At 38.3% G+C, this 16,824-nt stretch overlaps 2 protein-coding genes across 11 annotated transcripts in view; one reads left to right on the top strand and one right to left on the bottom strand.

Moving 5' to 3' along the window:
- The window catches only part of LOC115625280 (microtubule-associated protein Jupiter), an 87,255-nt gene extending 73,318 nt beyond the window's left edge, over positions 1-13,937 (top strand). For 2 of the 8 annotated variants that reach the window (XM_030520285.1, XM_030520284.1), the window contains 6 exons: positions 9,078-9,211; positions 10,173-10,205; positions 11,557-11,811; positions 12,242-12,259; positions 12,360-12,797; positions 13,039-13,937. In XM_030520285.1, coding sequence (XP_030376145.1) covers positions 9,078-9,211; positions 10,173-10,205; positions 11,557-11,811; positions 12,242-12,259; positions 12,360-12,797; positions 13,039-13,175 — 1,015 coding nt within the window. In that variant the 3' untranslated portion in view covers positions 13,176-13,937. Of the gene's footprint in view, positions 1-9,077; positions 9,212-10,172; positions 10,206-11,556; positions 11,812-12,010; positions 12,260-12,359; positions 12,798-13,038 lie in introns of those variants that run through there. The other 6 variants (XM_030520287.1, XM_030520286.1, XM_030520289.1 and 3 more) reach the window with 6 other exon arrangements.
- Positions 13,938-15,648: 1,711 nt separating this feature from the next.
- LOC115625496 (D-aminoacyl-tRNA deacylase) lies at positions 15,649-16,494 on the bottom strand. Of its 3 annotated transcripts, none has more exons than XM_030520552.1 (4): positions 16,382-16,494; positions 16,226-16,316; positions 15,929-16,161; positions 15,649-15,865 (listed from the first exon to the last, which is right to left on the bottom strand). In XM_030520552.1, exons 1-4 carry the CDS (start codon positions 16,422-16,424, stop codon positions 15,756-15,758), a joined length of 477 nt encoding a protein of 158 aa, XP_030376412.1. In that variant the 5' UTR covers positions 16,425-16,494; the 3' UTR covers positions 15,649-15,755. The 3 variants fall into 3 exon arrangements, with proteins under 3 accessions (XP_030376412.1, XP_030376413.1, XP_030376414.1); XM_030520553.1 differs by having other exon boundaries at positions 16,222-16,316; positions 16,382-16,398; XM_030520554.1 differs by lacking the exon at positions 15,649-15,865 and having other exon boundaries at positions 16,038-16,161; positions 16,222-16,316.
- Positions 16,495-16,824: the final 330 nt, after the last annotated feature.

Genomic DNA, 16,824 nt, shown 5'->3' with positions numbered 1-16,824 from the left:
CTTCATACAGACGGACGGACACACGTATCATATGGATCAAAGGGCATATAAATGACAATATATTACAAAATTTAAAAAACCGCCAAAGAGTTCTCAAAGCATCTTTGTTATGCAATTGTTCGTGGTCAAATATATTATACATATAAGTTTGTAGGAACTACACGTACTTACCGCCTCATGAGCTGCCAAACAAATGAAAAAGTTGTGTGCTCCATTGCCTCACATTTGCAATTTTATAATAAAAATTTCCACACAATTGCCAAAAAAAACCATAAAATACATTAAGAAGAAGAAAAAAACAAATTCGAAATGCCACACTTGTTGTTGTTGTTGTTGTTGGCACCAGCTACTACTTTCCGGCAGCAGACACATGGTGACTCTTTTCTATTATGGGAAAAATATGTTGTTGCTCGAACGTAATGCATTTTCTCGCGTGCAGAGTTGTTGTAGTTATTGTTATTGTTGTTGTTGTTGTAGTGATGGTCGTAGCGCTGCATGCGACTTACCAAATATGTGCAAAATTGCAAATTTGCAATGTGTAGACTAGTGTTATATCAACAACAGCAGCAACAACAACCAGAGAAGCCAAAAAACAAACCACAACATTCAGGGAAAAGGTAGTGAAAGAAAAAAATTAATATTATTTACGTTATGGCTTTTCAATGCATTATACATACATACATACATGCATATGGCTTTTTCAGTGTGTGTGTGTGTGTATGTGTGTGTGAGAAAATAGTGTGAAATTATTTATTACTTAATTGGCTTTTCGTGTTAAACGTTTTGGGCCATTTTCGTCGGTACGGAGAATGCTTATACCTGAATGAATGAATGAATGGCTAGATATATGGCTGAATGTGTTGCAATTAAAATAACATAAATACCCTAAACGCGCGCAACTAAATCAAAGCAACAACTATCACTTTTGTGTACAACTTTTACCCAAAAGACTTGAGTCTTGAGATGAGAAGAAATCTACTGCAGGAGTTTTCCACTCAAGACTCGGTGTGCTACATTTCCTTTCGCTATTCCGGCAATGCTCACACATTAATTTTTGTCGCCAGAGCCCATTTCCAGTTCACTGTTGCCCGTTGCCAGGCCGAAGTGCTGACTTTGTCTGGCCAACGAGCGAGCCACCTGCGCACCACCTCAGGGAGCACCAACACCGCCGCCCTCGCCGCCGCCGCCGCTGGTCGGGTTTTGTCGTAGTCGCGCATTGTTGTCACAGTCGCTCTGGTCATTTACCGGCGATTGTCGACAACTACTATACCTGGGAAAATGTTGCTGCCGTTGTTGCTGAAATTTCCTTGCGTGAAAGGCTTTCCAGCAACAGCACAAAAAGGAGCACACTTTTGAGGCTCATATTTCGTGTTGCACTTTCAAAATTGAACAGAATTTGCACATCGTTTACACTTCTTTACAGTAAGAGTTCAGCTGCTTGTACTTTTCTGTTGTAATTCAGGGGCTAGCTGTTAAAGGCTGGTGGTTCGATCCTAAACTGGAAAACGATCGATTTGTCACACAAATTACTGTAAATTGTGGTTGGAAAGACTGACTCTGACACCCACTGCTTCGTGCAAATGAATGTAAATTCTTTTTATGATGATGACAAATTTAATTTAAAAATGTAGCATGATGAAAATGTCAAAGTAATCACAAAATGCAATCATTTTCCAATCTAGGGAAGATCTTAAATGAAGATTAAAGAAGTACAAAAAAAAAGCCAACACTGTTTAACTTCTAAACGTCTCAGTTAAATGTGGTTTCTTTATAAGGAAAGCTTACCTTCCATGCCCATTTTTGTTAACAGCATAGCATTGGCAGTATAGTTTAACAGTCAGGTAACTGTAAACTTTACATGCTCATTAATATTGCTAACATTAGGAAAGAAGAACATTTAACGAGTGTTGAACGTTCTCACGCAAACTTTTAAAACGGTTCAAAACTCAACTGAATGCCAATGAAGCGCTGCAGAAACCCATTCGATTCCATTGTTAAAGCCAAAAATAGTTCAAACTATAATTAACCCATAAAATGTTAACGCTGTAGACGACTACAAGTACAGACTATGGTATTAAGTGCGCTCTCTCTCTTTCTTTTACTCACCCTGCTAATTATGGACCCCATGTATAATTTACTAGGAAAATGCAAAAGCTTCCGTTAAGCGAAGAAGAAGCCAAAGTAAAGTTATTGTTGCTACCCCCAGTGGTGTTGTGCGTGAGTTTGTGTGTGTGTGTGTGTGGTGCAGTCTCTAATAGGCAGCTTTACACCTGAGACCAACTTTTCATTCTATATAGACAAATCACTAGCATTTTGCCGGTGAGCAGCGGCCTAATTTGGCAGCTGTTACAATTCTCTTTATTGTTGTTGTTGGTCTTGTTATGCGGCGGCGCCAGCGTGCAGAGCTCTAATTAGTTGTACTGCAGTTTGTGCTTCAGGTGCACAACTCAACGAACACTTGGCTCTTCTTTTTTTATAACAATTACCATAAACAGTAATCAGGCACTTGAGTGTGCATATATTTTCCTTAGCTTTGGCTCCTCTTACACTCTGGTGAGGTGGCGCGATCTTCGGCATCGTCTACAGATTGTGGAAACTGGCTTGTAGCTCTTCGTGCTGTGCGAACTACGTGGGCTACTATGCGAGCTTAACCTGCACGGCTTTATCTTACAGTTTCCCAGGCATACTAAAGTTCACGTTTTGGTTGAATGTTGTGTAAGGTTTGCAAATGATTTGATTTTTTGCAAATGCAAAAAAAAAAGCACGCCCAAAAAAATACACCTATTTAAATAACTGTCTTAATCTATTGTTGGTAGACTGAGCTTTCTGGAAAGAAATGTAAGCATTTAAAATTTAAAATACATAGTTCGAACATTTGTGTATAGAAAGTTTCTATTAGAAACCTAAAAACCCTGAAAGCAATTGATTTCAATCTCCGTAGGCTGGCTATATAGTTTTTGAATTCCCCTAGCAGCTTCATATTTGATAACACAAATTATTTAAATAGTACATAAAATTTAATCTTATAAATATCTTGTAGAACTGAAAGTCAACTCACTGTCAACTATGGCCGTAAAGCTCATTCCACTTTGTGTAATTTGATTCAGGAATGGGCACAGGAAGAAATTCACAAATGAGTGAAATGAGTGCCTGAAGCCTATCTTAAATGAATCACATAAGCATATTTATTATTCATACAAACTGATTTGTATCTGTTATGCTTTCAAATTAATGTAACTCTCGTTAACTTCTCCAGACAATCTTGTTTCAACTGTGAACACATTTGTACTCTTTTGTTTGAGTGTAAATCGAATGTCTTCCTGCTCCAATTACATATGGCTGAGAAATGCACACGAGGATCAATTAAGTACCATCGATGCCAGTGCATATTGTTGGCCAACTGAACACTTGACATCATCCATTTAAGTGCACGTTCACCACTTGCCACTTCATTTAATCGCAGATCAATTAAGTGGGCACACTTTCGATTTCTAACGAAAGCCGCTCACTGGCTTAATTAAAATTTTATCGAATGCGATTTGTCAAAAGGCTGTAATTAAAACTCTAAACGCAAAAAATAAATCAAATGTGCAACATATTTTGAAAGACACTCATGCGACAGCAGCAGCTCGGCAGCCAGCCAGTCAGACACTCAAATTGTTGTTGCACTTGGTAGCAGCGGGAGTGTGGCCTGTGGCACGTTGAATGCGGCCATTGGAGAGTAGCATTGTGGCACAGCGTGAGGCAAGCACTTTAAGCATTTTGACAAACGGATGCCAGGCCGCAAATTGACACTTTCCGTTGGCCGTAGTTTGGTCGCAGTTTTCGTCGCCATTGCCGTCGTCCAATTTGTCGCTTCCTTGCGTTAACAGCCAACCAGCTAGCCATCCAGCAGCCGCGCATGCGCAGAATAAAGCTCAGCGAATGTTAAACGACTGCTAGGCAAATGTTGTTTGCACAACAGTCTGGCCTGGCACGCCCACTTAACGACCGGCCGTATGTTGGCTTAAGGTTATTGCTACTTTAGTTTATTGAACGCGAACGACTCTTTTGGCAAGATTTAGAGGCCATAGTTATTGGGCCATTTAACCTATAACCATCAATTCGGGATGACAACCCAGCATTTTCAACCTCCCAATAGTGATTAAAATCATTATCTTTTGTTTATGGATTTTGGTTAACTGAATTCCGAACTTCATTGCTCTGGAGGTATTGAATTTCAATAGAGCACTCTCTACAAGAGACTGCGGCAAGAGTCATTCATTTACAAGGAGAAGGAAAGAACTGGGACGTGAGAAGGTATCTCTTGTACCAGTATTTGTAAACTATAACTTAAATTTATTAATTTAATTTATTTGTTAACTAATATTGGCGACTACAAGCTAAGTACGGGATTTTAATAATTGTAGAAGGCACTCTTCAAGTTCTTGTTCTAGAGCTTAGCTTCTATATTGAAACAGAGATACACCTTGTTGCGTGGGGCGAGACCCAAAGTTATTCTTTAATATAGTGTCCAATATCCACAAACGAGTCAAACCTAAGGTAGAACTCTAAGTTGGTAAATGCTATTCAATTGTGTTCATGGCAACTCTTCTGGAACAAAACTCTTCCTCTTCCAAACGTCGTTTTTTTTTTCTTCGAATATATGGGTAACCTATTTAATTCTTATTTTTATAGCATTGGTGTTGACCTCTTTTTTTAAGCACATTTGTTCAAAATATTACTTTCAGAAGGCGTACAGTGGAAATTGGCTTTTCAAAACTCTAATCAAAACTACCAGTGTGCAGCAGTCATGTACAGATTTTCCTTTTTTGCAACTGTCTATAACTTGCAATTCATGTGCCCCTTGACCGCCATTAATTATAACCGCCTTACCAGACTGGCAGGCAGGAAATTTAACATCGTCATGTGCACACAAACACAATCGGAAACATGTTGTGTTGTGTTGTATTGTAATTAATCTTCAACTTGTTAACTGGCCATTAAGATGGTCAAGATTTTCCACATGCCAATTGCGGGCAAGCCTTTAAGCCATAAACCACTGACTAGGTCGCTGCTTTCGCTTTTCATTTTACGAGTATACATTTTAGCCATACGCTGACAAAACTGCAAAATCGTATTTGCAGCTTAGGAAATTCTTTCCACTTGTTTCATTTTTGTACTCGCGTGAAAATGTCGAGGTAAACCGTTAGTACACCAAAAATAAAAAACTAAAAAATTTCGAGAAATGGAAAACTGTTGACAAATGGCACACATTTCACGCACAGCTGAAAGCTTTAAGTGTGCTTACGCCTAAAGACATTTTAATAAGTGTTCTCCCCGTCCCCATGCGACAGTTATGATTTCTCCATGACAAGCTTGGTTAGCTGGCTGGTTAGTAAATGTCTTCTCGAGGCAACAGTCTCTCCACAAAGTTCACACACTTGTCACAAGACGCCTGCCAGCGCTGCATCTCGTGGTCTTTGTGTTTGCCGCTGTGAGTCGTGTTGGGAAAACCTCAAAGACATACACTGACACAGGCCGCTTTTCTTTTCGGCCCATGTGTCATGCTGTTTAATTAATTAGGCGCTCACGTGCCGGGAGCAAAGCGCACAGCACTTCCGCTCCTGCACTCGCTTGCAGTTTTCTGCTGCCTCCGTTTTTGGGGGCTGGGCACAGGAAGCCGAACAGGCGTGCCTGCCACCGCCACACAGTCAGCGGCAGTGGCGTTCCACATAATTCATTTCTTTCTTACTTTTTTTCGACTTATTAGAAAGTAATACACGGCCTTTTGGAGTGCATTTGGCTCACGTCGTGTGCATTTTATGTGCGCTGTAAAATTCTTTTGTGCGTGACATATTTGTGTTTAACTAACGACGACAACAGCGATGACTCTGATGATGTCTACGATGACAACGACAGGTGAAAGTAAACTTCCTTGGGGTGTGCTGCTGTTGCGGCAGCGTTGCGCTTCATAAATTTTTATTAACTTGTTAAAATTTAATTAGACCACGAACGGCAAGTGGAGTGCAACTTCAGTGCACTGCACATTTCTAGAGTGAATGAATTAGATGAGGAAACACAACGCATCACTGTTTTTGTTGCTTTAAAAATGAATTGTAGAGTTGATTTCAATCTAGAAAATAAACAACTAATTCAATTGTTAGAATCAAAGTTAAAATAACTATCTATATCTTCAAATTCCCCCTTCACATTTTTCAAAAGCAAACCTTACCTAAAAATTATTAAAATAAATAACAAGGTATAAACTAATAAAGAATTGATCTATTGTTATTGTTTATAGTTTGAATTACAAGACTTCCACTGAACCTATAAAAGCGAACAATATGTCAAAGTTTCCACTGCAAATATATGGTATTTCATACATGCATAAATGCATATAAATCATTTCTTTCACTTATGAAATTTAGAATAAACTCTTAGATAGTTGATTTCCAGTTTAGAGACTTGGCAGACCTTTAGAACGCGCTCTGTGGTTTCATTTTGTCATTAATTTGGCCTCATTTTATTGAAGAAATTCCAGAAACATATTCCAGATATTTAAAATTACGATAGCTTCACATAAAAATCTTCTTTCCTTATGGAATCTAAAATTCTTATATAAGCTATAGATGCTTAACAGCTTCACAGGTAGACTTAACGATTAAAGACGATTTAGCAAACAAATTAGCAATTACTTATAAGACGATTTCTTTAAAAATAAAAAGCAAAAGAAAGTTCAATTGAAATATTCCGATAGATGGTCAATAAAAGATATTGAAAACGACTTCTCACTCTGCCTTTGTCAGCATTCTAGTATATTCAAAGCCGCATTACATGCTATTTTATTTCTTTAGCTTGATTATTACAAATTATTTTAAAAGAAATATTTTCACTTTAACAACCGACTAATTAAATTAACTTTGCATGCCTATTCATATGTACATACCTACCTTATGTGCAACGTTTTGTGCGATTTTTTGTAATGTAATCAACAGCGATTAGTTATGCTATGGACGCGTATGGCTTGTGTTTTGCGGGCTGTTAGTAAAAGAAAGAAAAAAAAAAACAACAGCAACACATGCGATTATGTTAATTACATGAAATGTTGTTGGCGCGCCACTGCACAGCGTCATGTAATGATTAACAGAGAGTTGGCAAAATGCCTTTACCAGTACTCTCGCTTTCTGCATTGTTGTTCAATGGTAAATGTTACTGTTGTTGTTATTTCTGTTACCGTTGCCTATGATTAGCAAATAAAGCTAAGCTTAGATGGGAAGAAAAGTAAAAAGAGAAAAAAGCAGCTGCATAAGATTTGCTTGAGTGACTCTTAAAAGTGCGTGCAGGTGCGTACGAGTAGTATGTCTATAAAACTTTTCTCAATGCCATCAGCCACATGGTCAAGATCTGTGGCTGAGCTGCCTTGAAATTGAATACACGCTCATGCACAGTAGTGTGTATATGCTAATTATGTAAAATTACGTATCAATACAAATTTCCTTGATCATAATTCTCAGAAACTTCAACGCAACAGTAATGTTAGTTCCTTATCTAGAGTCTCTACTTTCGAACAAAATTATATACCTACTATATGTAATTGTATTATTATTCTCTCTTATATCTAAACATGTTTTGTGCATCAAAGCCCCAAATAGAACGAATTTTGAAATACATTTTTAAAAAAGTACCAACAATTATAAAAATTATGAATTTAGATGGCATATGTACATACATACTTGTATATACGAGTATGTATATGATTTTTCCCCCATAACTTTATTAGGATAAACTAAGATAAACCACGAACTCAAATACTGTATTGAAAGCGCCATAAAGCCTGCAGCCTCTGTTATATTTGTTGTTATGCTTTTCTCTTTCTGTTAAGTCAGCTCTGCTGCTGCAGGCCATAATTTAATCTCCTGCAAGTGCGCTTGTCAATCAACTGTCAATGCTTATGCAGCTACTTAAGCGCCAGCATCCAGCGCCAGCATCCAGCACCAGCATGGGTGAGAGAAGAGAGTCAAATTAAAACTGTTGTCACTAACAGTTGCAGTAGTTGACTTTAACATAGCCCGAGGTAGCTTTACATTCATGTAAAGTGGCCTGTCTGCCTGCGCCTGCCTACCTCCCTCCCCCCTCCCAGCCTGCCCGCCTGCGTGGTCAAGTCTGTTGACATGTGAATGGTTTTGCATGCTTTTCTAGCCATTGGGCAAACACAGCGGGTGCAGCGCACAGACAGACAGAAAGACTCACAGATGGGGGGGGGGGGGGGGGGGGGAGGGATAAAGGGAGGACAGGCAGCTATTTTGTAGCAGCAGCTGTGCAACATCTGTGGCAGAGCCTCGGGGCAGCTAATGTGCAGTAAAAGTAACAACCTATGCTGTGATTCTTATTGCAAATCATAATATTTGCTGTTGTTGTTTCATACAGCATACTGCATATAACAATAGACCACTTAGATAAGCCGCCAGGTGGTGGAGCTTTATGTGCTGTCTGCAACTGTTGGAGGTTTCTTTACGCAACGCTGACTGCGCAGCTGCTAAGCACTTTGAATGCCACAAAACCATAACATTAAGCGATGCTTTTTTTACTCACCTGCATTGCTTTCTTCATGCTACTTGACTGCGTTTTGTATTGCTAACTTAATCCCCTGCTCCCCCTTCCTCTCTCACCACCGGAAACTTTGCTTAATTGCAGCATTGCATTGCATTTTGGCGTGACTTTTTGGCGCGCCTCAGCAAAACAACAACAGCAACGAAAAAAAAATGATGAATAAAAAAACTTGCTCTTGATGCTTATTAGACACACTTGAAATGCATTTCTCTGGAATTCGCTCAGCCCAGTGCAAAAGATGAAGCAATTTTTCAAAGCTAATTTGCCGCGCAACATTGTGCCCAACAAAAAAAATTATATATGTATACAGTATGTATAGGAGACGGCCCAAAACCGAGACGAGTATCATCCATCCATCCATTGTACGTTCTGCGTGGAGTAGAGCGTGAACATTAATTATGTGCAAATTTAAGTCTTTTTATTGTTGTTGCTGTTGTGCCACTTTTCTCACTAAAGAATTTTCTTTCTTTTGCCGTTTTTTGCAGGGTACTGAGACCCCCAGGTGGCGGCTCGAGCGACATCTTTGGCTCCGATATGCCCCAAACACCGCGCAATGTGAAGAATCGCATGGCCTCAAACATATTCTCGGCTGAGAAGGATAGCGCCGTCAAGAACAACGGTAAGTTGGCCAGCAATTTTGATGTTAACTCTATATACTCGTATACTATGCCGTAATAAACTATATGTATTTATGTATATCTCTGTTCAAATTGTACATTTATTTATGTATGAAAAGGTTGTCTCGTACTATCCATAAGACAGCTAAAATCTAAGCTTCTTCAGCTGCTTTTTCAACAACATATTTTAAAAGTTTTCATTTTTATTTTAGACCAAAACGCTTTACAGGTTATGAAAAAGAGAGCAGCTAAACATATAAAAAAAAAACATCTTAGATACCTTAAATCAATCAAAACATACCCCCAAGACATGTCCAAACACCCCAAAGAGAAAAGTTTGCTGTTGATTTTCAAAGTAGAATGAACATTATTCAATGTTGAAGAATAAATGTAAATTTATAATATGACAAAACTTGTGAGTTGTTCTTAGATACCAGGATGATAAAATTAGCTTTTGAACATGTGTATTACAAATCTAAAGAAACTACTTGGATCCTTGATAGTTGGTCGTTTATCGAACCATCTTTGAAGTCAATAAAACCCCATTCAGTACCTATATATATGTTTTTAAAGTCTTTAAAGTTTTCAATACCAGAAAATGCTTTAGGAATTAGTTTAATAAGCTTAATAGAAAAATTGATGATTGATAGAGAAATTGACGTACGAGTACTTAGGAGTAGGTATGGAAGGATTTTGTATGACAAAACATTTTGTAAGTCACTCTTCTACAGCTACAGTCTCAATATCTTGCGTAACAGTATCCTGAAGAGAACCCCTTATTTACTCTAAAATTTCAACCATACATTTCACCTCCCGTCTGTGTAAAAAGTTAATACGAGTTTGTTTATTGCTCTAGTCATAGCATTTAATAGTCGCATTTGTAATTGTATGTGTATTGTTTTCTTTTTCTTCTTTTTTCTCTCTTTCTCTCTCTTTCTTTTCTTTTGAAATGTTTCATTGCAGTACGACAAGGAGCTCACAGATTCTATTTCATTGGTATATACGAAAAAAAAGAGCGCAAAGAAACTGAAATGCAAACTTTTTAATTTTACTTAGCATTTTTGGGTTCTGTGTTTTTCCTTTCTTTTAATTTGCTAATTAAACCTTGCAAATGTTGCACATCCTTTGTATATAAACAACAACTGCTCCAACAACAACAACAACACACCCTACTCGAACACGCAACACGTTTCTAACAGTAAAGCTTGGCACAATGTTAAAAGTATTCGGCACTCTGTTAATGTTAACTGTGCACTGTTAACATAAGCTAGCATTTCTCTAAGCAAATCAAAAGGCCGCCGCAAACTGCAGAAACAAGTTCAGACATGTCGCAATGAGAAAATTATTTATAGGCACTATTAATACTGCGTTAATTTAACGCCAAAGTGAAAGAGCCAAAACACAAGCAGCCGCCAATTTATGTGTCGTGTATCGATGTGGATTCTATAATTCGCATGCAATTCTCTGATTTATACCGCACATAACGATAAACATATCAAAACGTGCGAGAATGAGATCTCGATCGTTCAGTGAGGTGAGAGCGAGCACCAATTGCTGAACAATTTCTCGCAGCTTGCATTTTTGGTATGCGCTGCAAACCTATTGAATTTCCCCGAAATAAAAGCAACGAGGAAAGCGCAGTGCAAGATTCATTTGGGGCAATATCGTTACACAAAAGTCCATTTCATGGCTATTCGTTTAAAGCCATTACAAATGGGCAACAGCTTGTCCGTTCCCCGTTCACAAAACGCCAATAGCTACAACGAAAGGCAATCACTGATGCCGCCCAAAAATGTAAAGCCTTGCCTCGTAATGAGCTGTTAATGCAGCTGTTAGCTACCTTACACCAAATGCATTAAAGAGAAGTGCTCTATTGAAGCATAATGACATTTCCTTAACAGAGCTGTTCCTCTTCAACTTCACATTACTGCTAAGTATTGCTATTTGGTGAAATAGAATCAGAATCCCTTAAATAATGACTTAAATGTTATGCAATATCAGTGACCATTTTCTGTTTACATCTTGCTGACCATTATCAGTGTAGTAATAATTATGTCAATATTATTATCACGATCAGCTAATAATATTCACTACTGAGGTTGCTGTGAATCGACAAATCAGAAATCTACCCAACTGCGAAACCACTCACTAATATGTTTATGGACCCACCCTTACCAATACACAATCGTTTTATTTAATACAATGATGCTATAACCAATACAACTCTATTTTCTGTACTATATTATATCACATCGAACATTTACTAATCTGTAATTTGTCTGTGGTTTTTGTTCTGGTGCCCTTTGCAAAACCCAAACATTTTCTTTTTCCCTTTGTGATCGAGCAGGTGATGCACCGCGTCGGGCTCAGAAGAACGTTGATTCGTATTCACGTCTATTTGGTGAGCCGACACGTCCCATTACGCCAGCCAAGAACCACATGAAGAGCAACATTCCGTTTGGTCAGAGCACTGAGGCCGCACAACAGTTGCTGACCAATGGCAATGGACACTACAATGGCAAGAGTGGTTCGGTATCATCGGCGTCCTCGTCCGTATCGTCTTCAACTGAGAATCTCAAAATGAACGGTGGTTCAAGATCAGGTGGGTAACACTATTTAGCATTCGTTTCGGTTGTTTATTCTGGCATACCTGGCATGCTTTTGAACCAAACTCCCCGCAATAAACCAAATTTGTACATACTTTAAGCTAGAAATAGACTCACAACAGTAGCCATTGGTTTTATTCTCTTAACTCCAAGCGCTTGTCAATGCTATCCTTATTGAAAAGTTTCAGTTGTAGCTCGAAAGTCGGGCCGAACACATCTAAGAATTCTGAAACAATTTATCCAAAAGTCGTCTTCAAAAACTTAATTCCTTATTTTCTATACGATTATTTAATTTCGGTTCTATTGCTTTCATTTCCTACTTTCCGATCGACTAATCGATCAAACCAACAACCAACCAACTAACGAAAATCCATAAATATTCTCTTCGTAAATTGTCTCTTAAACAAAACTCGTTTCTGGCACCAGTCTTCCGCAATATGAGCAGTAAGTATGCAAACCAACTAAGTCTTTCAATCTAACCTGAGATAACCCAAACCACCTGTCCCGCTCCGCCCACAAACCCTGACGCCAATCAAACGTGTAGCAACAGCTCCGATCGTACAGGAATCATCGCGACTTGAACGTGATCCCATTTGCCCTTTGACGCCCATACCAAGTGCCGAGCCTATTCCCCCACCGGACGTACTCGACATTGATTTGCCGTGCATCGACGACACTATCGGCGACGTTCCCGAAGATAATAATATCTTTACTGAGACTGGTAAACGGGACGTGAGACTGCAAACGCGCCGCGACTCGGGCACCAGCCCTGAACTGCCTTACTCTCTGGACAAGATGAATTCTGCTCCAGATCTAAAGGAACCGCTTAATCCGTGCCCGGATTATGAGAAGCAGGAACACGTTCCATGCATTAAGATTAACAAAGATAAAGATGCTAATTGCTCGCGCAATCCCATAACCGGACTGGGACTGAATGGCGACGGTGTCGGTGGTCTAAAGCCCAAGAAGCTCAAAACACGAGGTTCGCATTAGTTTTGAAAAGGCACCGCAACGAATCCCTCACAAAAGAGACCAAACCAAACCCCCCTTACACCCACCCATACACTTTTTCTTCACCCTTGATAAATTCAAACAGAGCTGTACGAAGCACGCCAATGGCTTTATTACCCCCTATATTTATGATATCCGATTAGTTCTCAGGAATCAGTGGAATCTACTTGCATCTAATTTCATTCTCCATTTTGTTTCTTCACCCCCAACAGAGGGAAATCCCGTCACTGGCGAAGGCTACAAGCCCGGTGCAAACGATTACCAGCAGCCCGCACCCATGAACGGTGCCAACCAGGTGATCAACAAGAATCGCGTGCCACCAGGCGGCTACTCGTCGGGCCTCTGGTAAGATGGGCGCCCCGCACAAACCAACCAACAGCTTGCAAGGAATGAGATGAGCAACAACACACAAAACGAAATAAGAAAAAAGAAAACACAATATCTTCTACCATACCACTTTAGAGTTTTCCCCCACCCTACCTGTTCTTCAATTTAACGTTCGTAGTTTCCTGCAAATGTGCAAATGCAGCAACGAGAGCAACACCACCACCAGCAGCACAACAGCAGCAACAGATCCTCCCAAACAAGCAAAAACGTAAAACACGATATAAGATCGCCTTCAAAATTCGCCAGTTGAAACAAAGATGGAGAGGAATCGGAGGGGAAGGAGTCGCACAGCCAAAAGAGCAGCAAGAATGGGGGAAGAAGCATTTTATTGGACTAAAGGAGAACACCATACACAAACACATTTAATCTAGGAATACTGCTCAAAATTATCGGCAAGAATGAGAAATCAACTCAAGATGCGACGCCAAATGTTTGCATCTTTTACTAACTTTTAAGCTCATTGCATTAACAAAATGCATATAAAGCGTATAACAAACAGTGCGAACATACATATACATACATATATGCCTAGATACATAGATAACTCACACATCTAAGAGACGAATAATTATTGTATTTAAGTATTCTCATCGCTGTATCCACCACACAACCAACCACATTACCACATCTATATCATCATCCTCACACCAAACACCCACACACCCTTCCTGCATGAATACATCAATTTGTGTTTAAAATAAAAGGAAATGTACTGTGTATTTAATTTGTTCATTTTGTGTAATTTCTTATACACTAATACCAATTATTAAATAGCTATACTATACATGCAATCCTTGATGCATTGAATTATTCCGCGAGGATATTTTGCGGAGAACGAACGAACAAGAAATTAATTCCCCGCAAGCAATGCACTTTCCCAGCAAAACGTTAATAAACAACAACTGTCTAAAAACGAACAGTTTCAATGCTATAATTTACTCCTATTTTATACAATTACATATACATACTACATTTATATTTATACGACACACCAACACATGCATAAGCATACATAAACAATTAAATGGAAAGTACATACATATACGTATATCGTACCACATAAATGTAAAAAAGCAATTAAAAGCGAACATTTGTTTAATAAAAACTTTTCGTACATAAATGAGGAAATTGTTTTTTTTTTTTTTAATTGGTGGGCAATTAAAATAAATATAAATAATATACCACAAGAAATTCTGAGAAGCAACCAAACAGACACACCAGCCGCTCGAATCCAGTGCCACAATACTGGAAAGCCCAGATTCAAGATCGTACCTTACACCCATCCGGATATTAGCTCCCTTTGCATTCAGGGTTCACTCAAAATGCAATTTAAGCTTCCGACGGCTTCTTTAATTAACTAGCCCAGATATGGGCTTATATGTTGATGATGTTATGACAAAACAAGAAAGGAATGCTAAAGTCGAGCAGGCTCAACTCTTAAATACCCTGTACCACCCCGCAAAAAAGTAATTAAATTAATTAATTAATTTAATTAATTAACTAAATTAATTTAATTAATTAACTAAATTAAATATAAAATATTCCATGCATGCATACATACATTTACATTTACATCAGAATCGTGCCTTATGCGTGTTTGTGTACTTGTACATATGTATGTATGTGTGCATTGGGCCTGGTTTTATGGCTATAACTTTCTTTCCGATCATTCTATCATAATGAAACTTGGTATTCGGATATATAATCACTAACCTAATGCGACTACCAAATTTAAGTTCAAAATTATTATTATTATTATTCAAAATTCCGGGAGTTATAGAAAATCGGTAATAGGGGGGGAGTGGGTCAGAAAAAATGAACAAACTCGTCCTTTCTCGGGCTCAGGAGAATCTGTATACCAAGTTTGGTTATTCTAGCTCTTGTACTTTCGGAGATCCTTGCGTTCATACAGACAGACAGACGGACAGACGGACATGGCTATATCGACTCGGCTTGTCATGCTGATCAAGAATATATATACTTTGTGGGGTCTACCAAGCCTCTTTCTGTGTGTTCCATGTGCACTCGCACAAAACTAATATACCCTTGTACCCTTTCTCGATTAGTTTGTCATGCCTTTGATTATCCAAAAAAAAGTCTCCCCTCGCTTTTTACTCGTAAAGCATAGAATTGTTCTACGTTCGAATATATATGTTTAAAGGTAAACTTACAGTTCGAGATACAAAATATTTCAAAAACGTTCACATAATTACTTTGTTAATTTATTTTTGAAGTCTGAAAAAATCATTTAAAAATTTAATAAAATTAACTTCAAAAATATGAAATGCATTTAGTAAAATATATCTTAAATCTGAATAGATTAACAGCAGTTTAGTTATTTAAAGATAGCAAAAAATACAATAAATATTTTAATGTGAAAGCGAAAATAAACAATAAATAAAATATTTATCGAGCAATAAATAAATACGAGTATATACAAATTTATCGTATTATATTTGGTTGGGACTCCACTTTGACGTATAAAATTATAAAACCTGACTACAGATTTGGGTCAACTATTACTATAGCTAGGTTTTCTAAGCTACTTGTCCACACATTCTTCCTCTTGTCGCATCTCTGGTGACTCCAAATCGATGGTAACTGGCCCATCGTTCTCTATGTGCACCTGCATATGAGCGCCAAATTTACCATCTGGCATAAATATAAAAAAATATTAAATGCTAATCAATTTCTAAGCACATAATAGCTCAGTACCTTTAATTTTGCTGCCGTCGTAGGATTGACGGAGACGGTGCAGGAAATGATTGTAGAGTTGCTGCGCCTCGTCGCCTTTCATCGCTGCCGAAAAGTCCGGCTTGTTGCCTTTTAAGCGATGATATAGTGTGAATTGCGAAACGCACAGAATTTCCAATTGCAAGTCCTTGGTCGACTTCTGCCAACGTCTGCCCTCATCCTCAAACAATCGCAGAGCGAGAATTTTTCGAACACTGCAAAAATACGATCAGAAATTAACTTATTTGTTGAGCACCAACTGTTGCAGCATTTACCTACAGATATTCAACATCTGTGGCGGTGTCACCCGCTTTTATGCCCACCAGAACACATAGACCGGGTCCAATAGAACTGACTAGCTCGTCCAGCACTAGGAAGTTGAAATTCATAAAGTTTATGTACGTATGCGCAACTGAACTGAATCATTGACCTCACCTGTAACTTTAGCAGCTCTGACACGTTGTATTATGGCTCTCATTTTTAGGAATTCGTTTAGAAACTAAATAAATTTGTTTATCGCAGAAGCACAACAATAATAAAGACGAAAGCTGCCAAGCAATTATTCAAAAGTTGGCATGCTTAAGAGTCCAATCAGTTGGCAAGTCTACAACAAAAAGGGGATTGTGCAGTGTTGACTAACACTATTAGATTTCAAACTGTTAGGCACATCAAATAACACAAAAGCTTTTCTTTTTGAAAACCTCAGTAGATTTTATAAATCAAATGGAATTCAAAAGAATTTTGTGACTTATTATTTGAAAAATGTAGTGATTTTGAGTAAATCTGACAAAAATTATTTCGTGATATGAAATGTGCCACATCACCAGATTAGCAAAAATTCATATCATGAATAATTTTCGAAGCTGATAAGCACAAAT

This window comes from Scaptodrosophila lebanonensis, unplaced genomic scaffold (assembly GCF_003285725.1).
Source record: "Scaptodrosophila lebanonensis strain 11010-0011.00,11010-0021.00 unplaced genomic scaffold, SlebRS2 tig00000072-arrow-pilon, whole genome shotgun sequence".
In the NCBI taxonomy this organism is placed as follows: domain Eukaryota; kingdom Metazoa; phylum Arthropoda; class Insecta; order Diptera; family Drosophilidae; genus Scaptodrosophila; species Scaptodrosophila lebanonensis.
This window is presented reverse-complemented; position numbering and strand designations above follow the sequence as displayed.

Excerpts from the sequence above, each read along its gene's own strand:
- LOC115625496 (XM_030520552.1), bottom strand. The coding sequence starts at position 16,424 with ATGAGAGCCATAATACAACGTGTCAGAGCTGCTAAAGTTACAG. Across the intron at positions 16,317-16,381 it reads CAGAGCTGCTAAAGTTACAG|TGCTGGACGAGCTAGTCAGT; the intron begins GTGAGGTCAATG and ends TCAACTTCCTAG. Across the intron at positions 15,866-15,928 it reads CGACGGCAGCAAAATTAAAG|ATGGTAAATTTGGCGCTCAT; the intron begins GTACTGAGCTAT and ends TATTTATGCCAG.